The following is a 16299-nucleotide window of genomic DNA, read 5'->3' on the forward strand; positions in this document are numbered from 1 at the left end:
AAAAAAAAACACAACACGGACTCTTTAAGTGTTCTAGAGCAGCAACTATTCTTCCTAAAGGTTCTCCCCTCATCACATTAAGATTCACATGTCATCATCGTCATCGATATTATTATTATTATTATTACTATTATTATTGCTTTTATACTGAAGGTTCTGTCACAGATTCAGTCATTTTTGAAGAAAAGAACGTTTTTATTTTATGATGGAGAAGAGTAATCGAGTTGTGTAATGTAAAGTAAGCCCAAGATGCAAAGTCAGCAAACCTGAAGCTGTGACCGAGATTATAGAGTGTGATCTCTAACTCCATCATAAACGGGAGACGTTTTCTAAGCCTTTATCTCTATTTCTGCAGCATGGATGGTTTGCACAATATCCGACCAGTCTTCAGATAAAATAAGTGATTCACACCCTCCGAGAAGCATTTTAGCACTTCTTTTACATATATTATTACTCGGCGGTGTTATGTATGCAGACTGCCTAATCCAGACACCTACTCACAAAATGCAACCAGCATGTGAATAAGTTCTTGCAGAAGAATATGACCTTCAAAATGAAGATAGAGGACAATATAGATGATGGTATAAATGTTTAACCACAACTAGGAATTTATTCTTCCCTACTAGACAAATTGTATGAACACCAAAAGCAAAATAATAATAATAATAATTATATATTTTTTCTTTTTTTTCATAACCTTTAATTAAAGGAGAAGTTCGGCCAAAAAATGTATTAAAGTATTGTATTGCCCCCCAAAAGTTATACAAATCACCGATATACACTTATTATGGGAAATGTTTATAAAGTGCTTTATTCCCTGCACTTACTGCTACATCAAGGCTTCACTTCCTGATAACATGGTGATGTCACTTCCTGGATAACATGGTGATGTCACTTCCTGCATAACATGGTGATGTCATTTCCTGGGTAACATGGTGATGTCACTTCCTGGATAACATGGTGATGTCACTTCCTGGATAACATGGTAATGTCACTTCCTGGATAACATGGTGATGTCACTTCCTGGATAACATGGTGATGTCACTTCCTGGATAACATGGTGATGTCACGACCCAACTGCCAGAGCTCTGCGGGCTGTGGCTGCTGGAGAGTATGATGGCAGAGGGATGCTCAGTGTCCCTCCAGTGCCCTGTGTCCCTCAGTATCCCTCTGCCATCATTCTCTCTAGCAGCCACAGCCCGCACAGCTCTGGGAGTCAGGTCGTGACTAAAGATGAGTGTACTTTTCGGATTTCTGGTTCGTGAGAACCAGAACGATCGGCGTCGGATTCCCGCTGTCTGCTCGCTCTGTGCAGCGGATGGATACCTCCTAAGAAACGCCTGGAAAACTGGGATACAGCCAATGCCAATGGTTTTTAAACACAGATCAGACTCAGTATCACTATAACTTTGCCAGGACCAGAGCTTGTGCAGCCCTGCAGTTCTCAATACAGTCATTGGTGGCAGCAGAGGGACCATGTCATGCCTTACCGCTGCTACTTAATGTAAAAAAAACAAACATTTTCTTTAGTTATATAACTGTATTTAAAAAAAGTGAACAAATATTTTTTATTTGATGGCAGACAGCGGGAAACTTTTTGGCTTCCATCCCCTAATAGGGCATAGTGACCATGCTTGTCCCGATAAAAAGACTCCTTTACTCATTTACTGAATATAACTATTTTGTCTAAAATATATTTTACGGAGGATCTTAAAATTTATAATTTCGTAAGAAATAATACTGAAGAACAAAATAAGTTTCAGGAATCTGTATTCTAATAAACCTAAGGGGCCAGGTCTTTGTTGTTTGGTAAAATAGATGAGTTAGGCTGGGTTTGCGCTACGTTTTTACAATTCATTTTTTTTTTCATCCGTTTTCTTCCAATAAAAAACAGATTTAAAAAAAATAGATGCATTTGTGCGCATCCATTTTGATCTATTTTTCCATTGACTTCCATTATAAAAATAAAAAGGATCAAAACACGTCCGTTTTTTAACATACACAAAAATGTAGTTGACCTTATTTTTGCGAACATAAATGAAAAAACGGATGCTTTTTGATCAATTTTTTTTGTAACTGAAGTCAATGGAAAAACAGATCATAACGGATGCACACAAAAGCATTCGTTTTTCCATCCATTATTTGCAAAAACGTAGTGTGAACCCAGTCTAATGTTTCAATTGAAGCAAATACAGCATCCACCCAAATATACTATACATAAATTCTTCTTCTGTCATCTTTCCCATGCAGAATCCTAACAGACGCTTTCTCTGCATGTTATAACAGATCAAGGACAAGTAAATGGCTGAAGAGTTCCTTTAATTACCATTGCTATTGATATTAACTGGCATCCATTCATCTTCATGACTATTAAATAACACTTTCATTGTTTAGTGTAAGTAGCTAACGTGGAGGTTATTACCCATAAATCATTTTTGGTGCAAAGTCATGCGTTAGGGTCGTACATTTATTATTCTGTTTCCATTTAAAAGTAGTTTACCCTTATGTGCCGTTACGCATTAGAGAGAAGTCGTCTGGACTCGCCAATCTCGGTGGCGCCTACTAGTTTATGATGAGCATATTCATACAGTATGTTGAAGATCTATGAACGGCTTTATCCAAATCCTAACAATATCCTTTGTAATTATTCTTTTCTACTTTCAGAATTTCTCTAGAGATGAGCGAACTTTTTAAAAGTTTGGTTCGGCAAAGATTGAGTTAATCTGTACCGAACCGTAAAGCAACTCTGTACCCACAATCTGACTCCCCAAACCACTTGTACCTTCGGATAGCTGCTTTTAATCCAAGGTCTGTCCTGGGGTCTGTTCAGCTGGTGATGCAGTTATTGTCCTAAAAAACAACTTTTAAACTGGCAGCCCTGCGTCAAACGGCCGTGGCCTAGAATATCTGTGCCCTAACCTTGCACCACCCCTCCGTCCCTCCTCCTTACCCTCTTCATCATTAGGAATGCCACTGGAACATTTTCTACTATTCATCACCTGTGTCAGCACGGCACATGGGCTGGATCGTTAAGGCACCTGTGCAATGTTCAGACAGGAGAAAATGTTCTAGGGGCATTCCTAATGATGAAGAGAGCAGGGAGGAGAGACGAAGGGGTGGTGTAAAGTTAGGGCACAGACACTCTAGGCCACGGCCGTTTGACACAGGGCTGCCAGTTTAAAAAGTAGTTTTTAAGCACAATAACTGCATCACCTGCCGAATGGACCCCAGGACAGATCTTGGATTAAAAGCAGCTATCCGAAGGTACAAGTGGTTTAGGGGGAGGGGACAGATTGTGGGTACAGAGTCACTTTAAATGAAACATGCTAAATGATTGCAGGCGTTTAACTATTTTAGTGCTTTTCAGCAAGTTCGCTTATCAATACTTACCTGTCTAAACCCCCCCGTGTTTACCATGTTAATCACAGCCGCCTTCACTATTGGACTGAGACAAGAGTGACAACCTGCTCAGCAAATCACTGACTTACTGAGACAGGGGTAACAGCCCACTCAGCCAATCATTGACTGACTAAGATTGGACAGCACCGCGCCTAGTCTGAGTGGGCTGGAACTCCTGACTCCTACTGAGAGTGCCAACCACTTAGTCACTCCTTACATTGTCAAACTCATTAATTCCCAAAAATGCCATCCCATGGGTGGTTCTCATAGGGGCAGACCCACAGTAATGGTTCACCAAGGTGGCAGTATATCAGTGCTCCCATAGAGACACACTCATGGAAACACCCATAGGGCTGGTAACTATGCCAGTCTTACAGTCTAAACCCAAAGTATAAAGTAATGCCCACACTAGAACAATCTCTCCACTGGACATAAGATGATTGGGAAGGAAGTGCCCAAAACCTTATCCACTAAAGCTAATAATGCCACAGGGACACATAGAGCACAAAGTACCAACCTCCCTTGTCTAATAACACTTTTGGTGGAACTACAAGGCTTGCAATATAGAGACTGCTATATAGAGACTGCTACCGAGAGGAGAGTGACAGCCTGCTCATCCAATCACTGGCTGCGATGCTGTCCTTTCACAGTGAGTCAGTGATTGGCTGAGTGGGTTGTCACTCTTGTCTCAGTCAGGAAATGGAGGTGGCTACAATCAGTGGGCGTCATCGGAGACACAAAGGAAAACACCGGGGAACATGGACAGGTAAGCATAGGCTCTTTTTTGCTTTCTATGTGTTTTGGAAAGGGTTTGCATGAACTTTGCAAAAAGTTCGGTTCGGTAGTGAAACAAACTTTTTGAAAATTTTGTAACAAATCTTGGTTCAGGAAATTCGGTTCGCAACGGCCACTGTTTTACATAGTGTGAACATGGTCTTAGACTACATTGTTCCCACTACTATAATTAAAGGGGTTATCCAGCGCTACAAAAACATGGCCACTTTCTTCCAGAGAAAGCACCACTCTTGTCTCCAGTTCAGGTGTGGTTTACAATTAAAGGGGTACTTCGGGCTGGGGGACTTTTTGGCCAGTGGCCGGGGAGGAGGTGGATGAGGGCAATGACGTCCCCTTACCTCCCCGGTTCCAGCGTTCTGTCCCGGATCGCGATGCTCCCGATCCATGCTGCCCGGCCGCTTCCTGTCCCTGACGCAGGCTTGAGACGTGATGTTTCAAGTCTGCTCAGCCAGCCAGTGGCAGAGGCGGGATCCCGGGAACCGGGGAGGTAAGGACGTCATTCACCTCCTCCCTTGCCATAGGCAAAAAAGCCCGCCAGCCCGGAGTACCCCTTTAAGCTCCATTCACTTTGATGGAACTGAGTTGAAAACCCCACCCAAACTAGAGACGGTGCTGACTGGAAGAATGTGGTCATGTTTTTGTAGCGGTGGATAACCCTTTTAAAAAGTAAATGGTCATGAATGGGCATCACCAATGTGGTTGAATAATGCGATACATGTAAATCAAACTAACTGGAAATGGCATAATAAAATAGCACAAACAGAGAGCTGGTTTACAATATATCAAGCCTAGTAAATGGCAAGCATTAGTAAAAGTGTCTATGGAGTCAGTGTCACGCAGACAGGAAATTGATTCTGCAAACAAGCGGTAGATTTCGTCTAGGAAAGAATATCCCTGTCCACTTGTCTATTTATACAACAAAACATATTGTTTTATTATACGTCAATCACCGATAATATATTTTTGGTGCGCTTTTCTTGACATCTCTCTAGGAGACTTGTTCTAGAAGACGAGAGCATACTAAGCTAAACTCCCTGGGAGATCGAAACATAATTACTTGTGCTAAGCTGCTTAAACCCTTAGTTATTGTAAGAATGAAATGTTAAAAGAAATAGACAAAATACCTGTCCATTCCCTTTCTATTAACCGGGCTGATGGCATTGTGCGTCGGGAAGAAGGCAAATTATCTGGAAATCCTCACAATGGGAACTGGAGGCTCTTCACTAATATTTGTTTGGAGCATAACGTGTAATGAGCCCGCATTCAGTCCTAAGTACATCCTCTATTCTTTCAGATCGAGAAAGATTATCTGGCGTTATAATAAAAGAACATTTTTTAAGTGGGTTGAGACATGATAGTGGGTGCACTCACTAAATTGTGTCTGCTCTTTGGCCAAAGTCTATGAAACACGTAAAAATATTAAACAAATTGATAACGGGAGTAATTGAACACAATTCTTCTTCATATACTTGAAAAAACTATTAGACAAAGCTAATTTTTTTTAACGATTAGTGATTAACGATAAACGATCCCAAACGAGATTGTTTATCGTTAGGGTTCAGAAAGATTATCTGACGGATTTATCTGCCAAAGATTTGAAGCCAAAACCAGAAACAGACTATAAACAGAGATCAGGTCATAAAGGAAAGCCTGAGATTTCTCCTCTTTTCAAATCCATTCCTGGCTTTGGCTTCAAATCTTTGGCAGATAATCTGTCAGATAATCTTTCAGTGTAAATGGACCCTTAACCTGAAATCGTTCACCATGTTACACGGAACAATAGTCGTTAGTTACAACCGTTACTATGATCGTTTACTCCATCTCATCCCAGCAAAAAAAGGAACGATGTACAATTACACTGAATGATTAATGAACGATTAATGATGATTTTAGGGTCAGATCTAAATCAACGATCAACGACACATGAACGATTTTTTGATCGTTGCCTGCAATTACATAAGAAATTATTGTCTAAGTTCTAACGATTTTCCATACGATAATCATCCCGTGTAATAGGGTTCCTTATCTGGGTGAAACAAAAACTGGTGTAATTTGCCCATACCAACCAATCACGGTATAAGGCTATGTTCATACACCATAAAGACAATGGGCGTTGTGTGGCACTCAACGTAAAGACACCAGAAAGACAACAGCCTTTGCATTAAGTGTCAAACAACAACCTTTGTTGCAGTAAAAACTGCATCGAAATCAATGCAGAATGGCCGGAAATAATTGACGTAATATTGTGTAAACAACGGCTGTTGTTTGCATTGACTTTAATGCAACACATTTCACTATGAAAAAAACGGCTGTTGTTTTTAATTAAAACAGCCGTTCTTGTCATAAAATGTACGTTGCGTGAACATAGCCCAAAGGTCACTTTGAGTAGAGATCAGTGAAGCGCTGCTCTCACCCATTTCACTGTCCCGTCCTACTTGGACAATCACCCTTTAATGGCAGCTTTAACTGGATGACCCTACACTAAAATAGGTGATCAGGAGAGGAAGGGAGGTCAGACAGGCAAAGTCAATACCGAACAGGGCAAAGCCAGAAAGTTAGATGGAGAAAACAGGTCTGGCAGGCATTCCATACTGGAAGGTCATGTCAGATCCAAATCATCAGGCACATGCAAGGTCAAACACAAGATGGAAATAAAGATACCAGGAGAGCTGGATATATACCAATAGTAATGCTAAAGAAACTCAGAGGCACCAACCATGGGGATAGGAGTGTTCTAGCTGGAGGCTTAAATACACAGGCTAAGTAGGCATGCGATGCTAACACCAAACCTTGTTGACCCAGTGGCTCTGTCTCCCGATTGTGAACATACCCTAAGACTAGACATGAGCGAGCATGCTCATCCGAGCTTGGTAATCGTTCGAGTATTAGGGTACTCTATGGTGCTCGTTACTTGGACGACCATCTTGCGATACTCGAGACAATGGCATCTTCCTCTTCCTGCATGTTTGGCGGCTTTTCAGCCAATCATCATGCAGGAGAGTCTTTGGGAGCTCGTAGCATCATGTGGGAACCCTACATGTCGATAGCAGCGATTGGCTGGCCAGATCAGATGACCTGGGCATATAAGAATAGCTTATAAGGTGTCATCCATATAAATATAACAAGAGGGTATGACCTCTGACCATACCTCCCTTACTGCTAAAATGGGTTAGTCCACTCAACTTGCTTGGTCTCTTGACCAATTCTACCAAGTAAACTTTCTACTTACTCCCCACCTTCATAACTGTACCTTTTCATCACAGCCAGAGGGAATGCTTGGACTATATCGGAATGCTTGGAGTATATCGGAATGCTTGGAGTATATAGATATGCTTGGTGTATATAGGAATGCTTGGACTATATCGGAATGCTTGGAGTATATCGGAATGCTTGGAGTATATCGGAATGCTTGGAGTATATAGATATGCTTGGAGTATATCGGAATGCTTGGAGTATATCGGAATGCTTGGAGTATATAGATATGCTTGGAGTATATAGGAATGCTTGGAGTATATAGATATGCTTGGAGTATATCGGAATGCTTGGAGTATATCGGAATGCTTGGAGTATATAGATATGCTTGGAGTATATAGGAATGCTTGGAGAATATCGGAATGCTTGGAGTATATAGGAATGCTTGGAGTATATCGGAATGCTTGGAGTATATAGGAATGCTTGGAGTATATAGGAATGCTTGGAGTATATCGGAATACTTGGTTATATAGGAATGCTTGGAGTATATAGGAATGCTTGGAGTATATCGGAATGCTTGGAGTATATAGGAATGCTTGGAGTATATCGGAATGCTTGGAGTATATAGGAATGCTTGGAGTATATAGGAATGCTTGGATTATATAGGAATGCTTGGAGTATATCGGAATGCTTGGAGTATATCGGAATGCTTGGAGTATATAGGAATGCTTGGAGTATATAGGAATGCTTGGAGTATATAGGAATGCTTGGAGTATATCGGAATGCTTGGAGTATATAGGAATGCTTGGAGTATATCGGAATGCTTGGAGTATATAGGAATGCTTGGAGTATATAGGAATGCTTGGAGTATATCGGAATGCTTGGAGTACCTTCTCAAGTTTAAACACTCAACATCCTTTCATGTTAATCTTCTCTCTTGTGCACAGGTTGTACAGCAGAGTCATGGGATTCTCACTCATAGGTTTTTACATACTAATGTGTTTCAGATGAGTAAATTTCTCATTTGAAAATTGGTTCCAATGGGGAAAGTCATCTCAACTGTCTCTAATTTTAAACTGGCTCAAAAAATTATTTTGAATATTCTGTTTTACCAAACCGAACAAAGCAATAGAAATAAATGTAGCGTAAGGCTATGTTCACACTATGTAAGTTCCGCAGAAATCACGGCCGTTGTTACAACAGGCGTAATCCCTGCGGTACTTAGGTAGTGCTGCAGAATGAGGGAATCCCGGCCAGAGTGTATTCACATAGTACATATATACATACACATAGTATACACTCCGTACGGAATCCCTAGCGGCACCTTAGAAAACTGACATGTCAGTTTTCTGCGGCAGCTATTCATTGAACTGCAGTTCCGTCTGGGATGATCTTTTCTGAGACCGGCCGTTCCATGACCCGGCCACAGTAGCATTTAAAGGGGTAGTTCAACATAGAAAATAAATCTTTCAAATCAACTGGTGCCAGAGATTTGTTATTTACTTTGATTAAAAAAATCTCAAGTCTTCCAGTACTTCAACTGCTGTATGTCCTGCAGGAAGTGTTATTCTTTCCAGTCTGGAGAGCAGGAGAGGTTTGCTATGGGAATTCACTACTCCTCTGGACAGTTCCTGACATGGCAGAGGTGGCAGCAGAGAGCGCTGTGTCAGACTGGAAAGAATACACCTCTTCCTGCAGGACATACAGCAGCTGATAAGTACTAGAAGACTTTTTATTTTTTTAATAGAAGTAAATGATAAATCCCTGGCACTTTCTGGTACCAGTTGATTTGAAGGATTTTTTTAAATGAACTACCCCTTTAAAAGCAAAGACAGATACAAGTTTCAATAAAGTTAGGGCTTTTTGGAATACGTTTGCTGTGAGCACATACGCCAAGTGATTTTCCTGGTGAATCGATTGCCATGGCGTGAATCAAGCGTTACAAGGATCATTTTTGGGAAACTCTTTTCTGCGGACTTTCCGTACAATGACTCAACGCACAGTGATTCATTCAAAATATACCTGGTGTGAACGTAGCCTGTGTCTGATCTCCCCAATCTTTAGTAGGTTGTGAGCCACTTTCACATACCTAAGACAGAGGTCGTTGAGCTAAAGAAAAAACCCATTACCAACCGCTATTGCTTTTACGCTAGTGCTACTGACAGGGATACGGTTTTGACAATAGCACAAAGTACTCTGGAACCAAGTAACCAAAATGACCAAGTAATTCATATTTACATTGACAACTCTGTGTAATACTAAATACAGATTTATTATAAAAAAGACACAATGGGGAAGATTTATCAAACATGGTGTAAAGTGAAACTGGCTCAGTTGCCCCTAGCAACCAATCAGATTCCACCTCTCATTCCTCACAGACTCTTTGGAAAATGAGAGGTGGAATCTGATTGGTTGCTAGGGGCAACTGAGCCAGTTTCACTTTACACCATGTTTGATGAATCTCCCCCGTAGTGTAAAATAATAAATATCAACTCACCTTACTGCATTCCCGGGCGTCCTCGGAGACCTTCCACGCTGTATGCAGCTCTGCCTGTGCTCCAGTCTCTGCGGCCAGTGATTGGCTGAGCGTCCATGGCCTGTCACTGCTAAGACCGTAGCAGAGACAGAGCTGCACACAGCGTGGAAGGTCTCCGAGGACTCCCGGGAACGCAGTAAGGTGAGTTAATATTTATTATTTTACACTATATCATTGGCCGCGCATGGCTACATGTAACAGATAATTTTAGGTCTGAACCTAAAGAAACGATCAGCCAATGATCGTTTCATCAGCTGATCATTCTCTTTATTACACGGAGCGATAGTCAGCTAAATCGGCCTGATTCGGCCAATTATCGCTCCATGTAATGGGGCATTTACACAACTAGCTACATGTTGACATGTAGGGAGAGAGGTCATCTAAATTTTTGGATACAGTTACGTACGGTGGATATGAGTGAATTGCTCAGCCTCATCTTGCTGTTTGGTAAGTCATTTCCCCCTCTGTATTCTTATGCTGCGTTTACATGGAACGATTATCGTTCGAATTTTCACAATAAGCATTTGAGCGATAATTGTTCCGTGTAAACACAGCAAACGATCAAGCAACGAGCGACAAATTGTTCATTTTGATCTTTCAACATGTTTTCAAATCGTCGTTCGCTAAAAACTTGCAGATCGCTTTGTGTGAACAGTCTTTCAAAGATTCTCCCTATGTTAAAGATGGCCTTTATTTTTCTTACGAATTTTCCAACGATTTTTCTAACGATTTATTCATCTGAATGCTGATTGTTATAAACAACAAACTGTTGCTACAAAATTGTTAAACGAGCGATTGGCCGAATTATCGCGTCGTGTAAACGCAGCATTAAGGCCCTATTCCACGGGCCGACAATGAGGAGCAAACGAGCACTATAAGCGCTTGTTTGCTCCTCGTTCCCCGCTCGCTGCTGCCGCTATTACACGCACCAGCAGTGAGTGGGTGAGTCCGGGGAGGGCCGGGGGGAGCTGCGGGGGGCTGCCCAGGTGATCGCTGATCGTCCGGGCAGCCCATAGGATATAGCGGTGGTCTGTTGAAAGACAAACAACTTCAACGATCAGCCGACATGTACGATGTCGGCTGATCGTTGCCTCCTATTCCACTGGACGATTACCGGCCGTAACAGCCGATATCGGCCGAATACGGACGATAATCGCTCCATGGAATAGGCCCCTTATGGACTGGTGAATCTGAATCCGCTTAATCAGTTCAGGTGAAACCATTGATTCATCTATACAAGAACAGGCAGGATGTATGTGACTTGTAGTGACATGGTTTATACTGACCTTCGGTCTTCTTCCGCCAAGAGAGTTTTCTATCCATCTCAGTATATATCCCTCAAAGCCATTTTTGTTAAAATTCCTGTATGGTGCAGTGACAATTGCCTTTTGGAAGTCCAGATAAAGTCCACTGCCTCCCTCCCATCTGATCTCTATGTTGCGCTGTCGAGGAATTAAATTATATTTGTTAGATGCTGTTTGCTGGGACATCTCTCCCTATTCTCTCTCGCTCTATTTTGTAATATATGTACAATAGGAAGCCAATACATTATACTTCAATTGTCAATATAAACACACTGGGGGAGGGAAGTGAAACAGGCCCAGTTGCCCCTAGCAACCAATCAGATTCCACTTTTTATTCCTCACAGACTCTTTGGAAAAATGAAAGGTGGAATCTGATTGGTTGCTAGGGGCAACTGGGCCAGTTTCACTTTACACCATGTTTGATAAATCTCCCCCACTTACTCTATATCCCAAACACAGTTATGACTCCCTCACTAACAAGTGTAAAGTACAACATCAACTTTAAAGGGGTAGTAACTGGAGAGTAACTTTTTTAAAATTATTAGTTTGTAATATAACTGCATTAAATAAATGTATAGTAATTTTTTTTTTAGATCATTTCTGCTGCCAGCAACATTTGTGTCTGGAACTTCAGGGCTGCCAAAGCCTTGGTCCCTGCTCCCCTGCTCTGATTCGGTGCTGCCGCATTCAGAGCGCTGTTGTTACATGCCCCCCCCCCCATGTACTGTATATTATATCTTATTATAACATGCAATACACAGGGGGAAGCTGGGTGTCAGTACTGCTTTGTGTATAGCAGCCTCTGATGACCAGGGCTTGAGCAGCCCTGCAGTTCCTGACACATATGTTGGTAGAAGCAGAGAGGCCTGTGTCCTCCCATACTGCTGCCACTCAATGTCAAATGATTAAAAAAGAATTGAGAGCTTCCCCAGCTCCTCCTCTTAGCTTTGATTGACAGCAATAGTGTTATTCTGATTGGATTCCAGAGCAGTCAATCAGGGGAAATGTCCATGAAATGTCCAGAAAATGTCGGCTGATCGTTGCCTTCTATTCCACGGGACGATTATCAGCCGTAACGGCCGATATCGGCCAAATACGTACAATAATAGTTCCATGGAATAGGACCTTCAGTTTCTGCTAATTACTTATGTTATCAAATTAACTAGCTTTTTCACTCTTTTATCTGTTGTAGCACTACAAACCCCAACACACATGTACATGTTAGGAGTTGTAGTCCTGGATAACATATACACTACAGTAGCCATCCTACAGGTGGGTGGGGTTTCAATGAGGCAGGATTCTATTACCTCAGCAAGAAATAGACAGAATGGTGACTGTCATGAGGTGAAGTCTCCTCTCTCCTCTCCATATTATAGACAGCAGCAACACTGCCCTAACACTGTACTGTACCACTATATAGTACAATAATAACACTATAGGGGGAGATGTATCACAGCCTGTGCAGGGGAGCTGTTACCCATAGCAACAAACCAGATTGCTTCTTTCATTTTTAAGGATTTTGAATAATTTTTAAGGCCTTGAAAATTGCAACCTAGAATATGACTGGTTGCTATGGGCAACTGTTTCCCTGTTCCTCTGCACACATTTTGATAAATCACCCCCTTATAGTTCCATTATTTACTGTTTATAGCTCCAACCTATGCTGCAGCGCTGTACACAGATTGTAGTCTGTCATACTGTCCTTACTGCTGCAGTTTCTTCTGGCCTCAGATGTTAGTTAGATGTTAGGGGTGTGGCTAAATAAATGTGGACGTTTAACCCCACCCACCTGATGACTCACTGTTCCCTTACTGGCAGGAACAGGAAACAGGAAGGGAACGTGACATCACAGGAAGAAAAGAAAACACCGGCAGAGTGGTCATGTGACTAGGCCTGAGAACACAGTAAGCGCTCTAAATAAAAAATAGAAGTGTATGTAGAATTTGGAACATCCACAGAGGTCAGTGCAACGCTAGTTTATTAAAAAATCCCGGACAACCCCTAGACCGATGCCGGCACGGTCTATTACCGAGCACCAGTCCAAACTGAAGCACTGGAGGCGGGTCGGCATCGGTCTATTCATGGTAGAAACAGAAAAGCAATGTACCGCTAGTACATTTGCTTTAAAAAGTCTAGAACCTTTTTGGTCATAAATGGGAAATGTTGGAAATTTTTAAAGTAATAAACAGAATTAAAAAAAAAATATATAATTATTTATAAAAGATATTAACCTAAGTAAAATGACGATGTATGTACAGTAGTTATGAGTATTCTATCTCAGAAATATACCGTAGTTTAGCACTCATTAGCACTTAGCAAACAGCACGATACCAGCAGATAGGAGACACTTAAGCTTAAGCACTTGGAAATATATAGTAGTGTAACATTTATAAATAGTAAAGAAAATCAATTTACATTACAAATTACATTTACAGGCATGCTGTTGCATTGCTGCTTTTATTACTACTACTTTCCATAAGAAAAATGCACTTGAAAGAGGTGACTTATATGAAAGGTTTTTCATAGAGATGAGCGAAGCAGCTGGAAATTCCTTTCGCGATCTTCGCTAATTTCCAGGCAAAGATTCGATTCGCGAATTTTAACGTAACAGACAATACAAAATAAAAACGTAAACTGGAAAAATATGTAGAATTAAACTCCTTATTCTATAGCCATTGGCTATGTTCACACTATGTTAAAAAAAATAAATAAATAAATAAACAAAACAGAAAAGGCATCTGCTTTTGCCGCAATTTAATTTACTTCTTTCAAATCAACTGGTTTCAGAAAGTTATATAGATTTGTAATTTACTCCTAATTAAAAATCTTAAGTCTTCCAGTACTTATCAGCTGCTGTATGCACTGCAGGAAATTGTGTATTCTTTTCAGTCTAACATAGTGCTCTCTGCTGCCACCTCTGTCCATGTTAGGAACTGTCCAGAGCAGTAGCAAATCCCCATAGAAAACCTCTCCTGCTCTGGACAGTTCCTGGCATGGACAGAGGTGGCAGCAGAGAGCATTAGGTCAGACTGGAAATAATACACCACTTCCTGCAGGACATACAACAGCTGACAAGTACTGGAAGATCCCCATAATGCAGTAGCGTAGAACAACAGGCTAGCATAGAGAAGCAGGGCTGCTGTCAGAGGTCTGTGTGGTCACATGACAGCAACAGGGAAGGGGTGTTCAGCATGGACCAATCAGGAAGTGAGAATCACAGAGCTGTGCAGAAGGACAGTGACAGAAACTTTATATAGAGCAGTGTGTATAGAGGAGTGTGAGTGCAGGCAGATTATAGCAGCAGTGTGCATAGCTGAATGTAAGTGCAGGCACATTATAGCAGGAGTGGAGAGGATGGAAAAGACGAGGACTGGCAGGGACTGCAGGGAGCATGAAGGAATGAGCAGGGCAAATGTGGGCACATAACTGTAGCACTCTCTGTCTAGGGAGAGAGGGGTTACAGCTATGAAGAGATTACCTCCACAGTCCTGTCCCCTGATGTGAGCCCCAGCCTGAAGTGGATCTGCTATGCTTTGGAAGGTGAGGGAGACTTCCTGGGTCAGAGTACAGAGCTGTAGACCCCGCTATGCAGACCATGCCCCTCCCCCACTCCCCCTCCCACCCAGTACAGGGAGCTCTTAAACCAAAGCAATGCTCTTAATCCAAGTTTGTAAGCTCTTCTTGCAAAACACTCTCAATCCAAGTTACTCTTAAACCAAGGTAGATGTATCAAAGTGACATTTTAAGTCTTTTCCTTTTAGCTTGTTTTTTTTATATGTTTTTGATCCTTAATACTTTGTAAACATGTAATTGTTAGAGGAAGGAAATGGAAATCAATTTAAAGTAACCAGGCTGGAATAAAAAGAAAGCAAATGGTAATTTCCAGAGAGCCACTGGCAAACCTTATGTTATAACTGTACAGTGCATTGTTGTGTGTAACTAATTCTCTCCATGGCATCATGCCGGCTATGCTTCTCAGTGCGCCATTATGCCGTAACCTAACTGCTCACTTTAAGTCTCTGGAGTTATGTTGGTTTTTATAGTCTTTAAATTATCTGCAAATTTCACTCCGGCTCTTTACAGCATGGAATTAACGGCTGTTTTGTAATTTCATGAAATACAGGTTGACAATATGTGTTCATAAATTCCCTTTACGTAGCCTTCATGGCAAGTAGCAGTTACTTTAGATGCCCTCAAGAAAGATCTGCTGAGATGAGAGATCAGCAATGGATGAACCCGCTCGTCATAATCACAGCCATCTGTTCATTTTACTGTAGCCTAGAGATCCTTTATAAATCAAAAATACACAAACACGGCATGTAGCGCTTGGCTAATAAATTAGACTCAGCCTAAAAAAATGTTTAAAAGATTGAATAAAAGAAATAAAAATAAAATTGTATGGGGAGGGGGGGGGGGGGGCTTTTAGGGGCTCAATAAAGGGTTAATCTGACAAAACCATGTAGGTTTTAAAAAAATATTTTTGAAACAATAGTTTCACATTAATAACAATTAACAACAGTCCCACAAGTATCTTTTAAGCCTTAAGTAACCAAGTTATTAAAAATAGAGGACCCTACACAATGGCCCAGATTTACTAAATTAAATGCCATTTAGATGCCATTAAAACAGCTCCCCTGGTGGCCTAGCGGCAGGATTGCAATTATAGAATGTCTGGCCGGGCCGGGCCAGGCCTCAGCACCGCAATGACGCTGATCCCAACTCGGCAAACGCTTACTATGAGCTCCCACAGCCCATAGTAATCAAGTACTGATCTCATTGATCAATGCATTACATATGTACTGCACTGAGCTCTATGACTGATCTGTGGAGTTATTACAGAAGCACTTCAAGTTACTGTAAAAAAAAAAGTTTTTTCATCATTAAAAAATCTCATCTCATATCAAAAGTTTAAATCACCCCCCCCCCCTCCTTTTCCCATTTTATAAATAAAAACAAATATATTTTGGCATTCGTGATCATGCACGGTAAATGTCGTAAGCGGAAAATAAAATGCCAAAGTGCAAAATTGCACATTTTTGGTCACATTAAATCTAGAAAAAAAAATTAACTGTA

The 16299-nt window shown here is 41.2% G+C and overlaps 1 protein-coding gene across 1 annotated transcript in view; it reads right to left on the reverse strand.

The window, feature by feature from the left end:
• DLGAP2 (DLG associated protein 2) overlaps positions 1-16299 on the reverse strand; it is a 180352-nt gene that overhangs the window by 144188 nt on the left and 19865 nt on the right. The window contains exon 2 of the mRNA XM_069974533.1: positions 11209-11364. Coding sequence (XP_069830634.1) covers positions 11209-11245 — 37 coding nt within the window. The 5' untranslated portion in view covers positions 11246-11364. The remainder of the gene's footprint in view (positions 1-11208; positions 11365-16299) is intronic.

This window comes from Dendropsophus ebraccatus, chromosome 6 (assembly GCF_027789765.1).
Source record: "Dendropsophus ebraccatus isolate aDenEbr1 chromosome 6, aDenEbr1.pat, whole genome shotgun sequence".
Classification (NCBI taxonomy): Eukaryota; Metazoa; Chordata; class Amphibia; order Anura; family Hylidae; genus Dendropsophus; species Dendropsophus ebraccatus.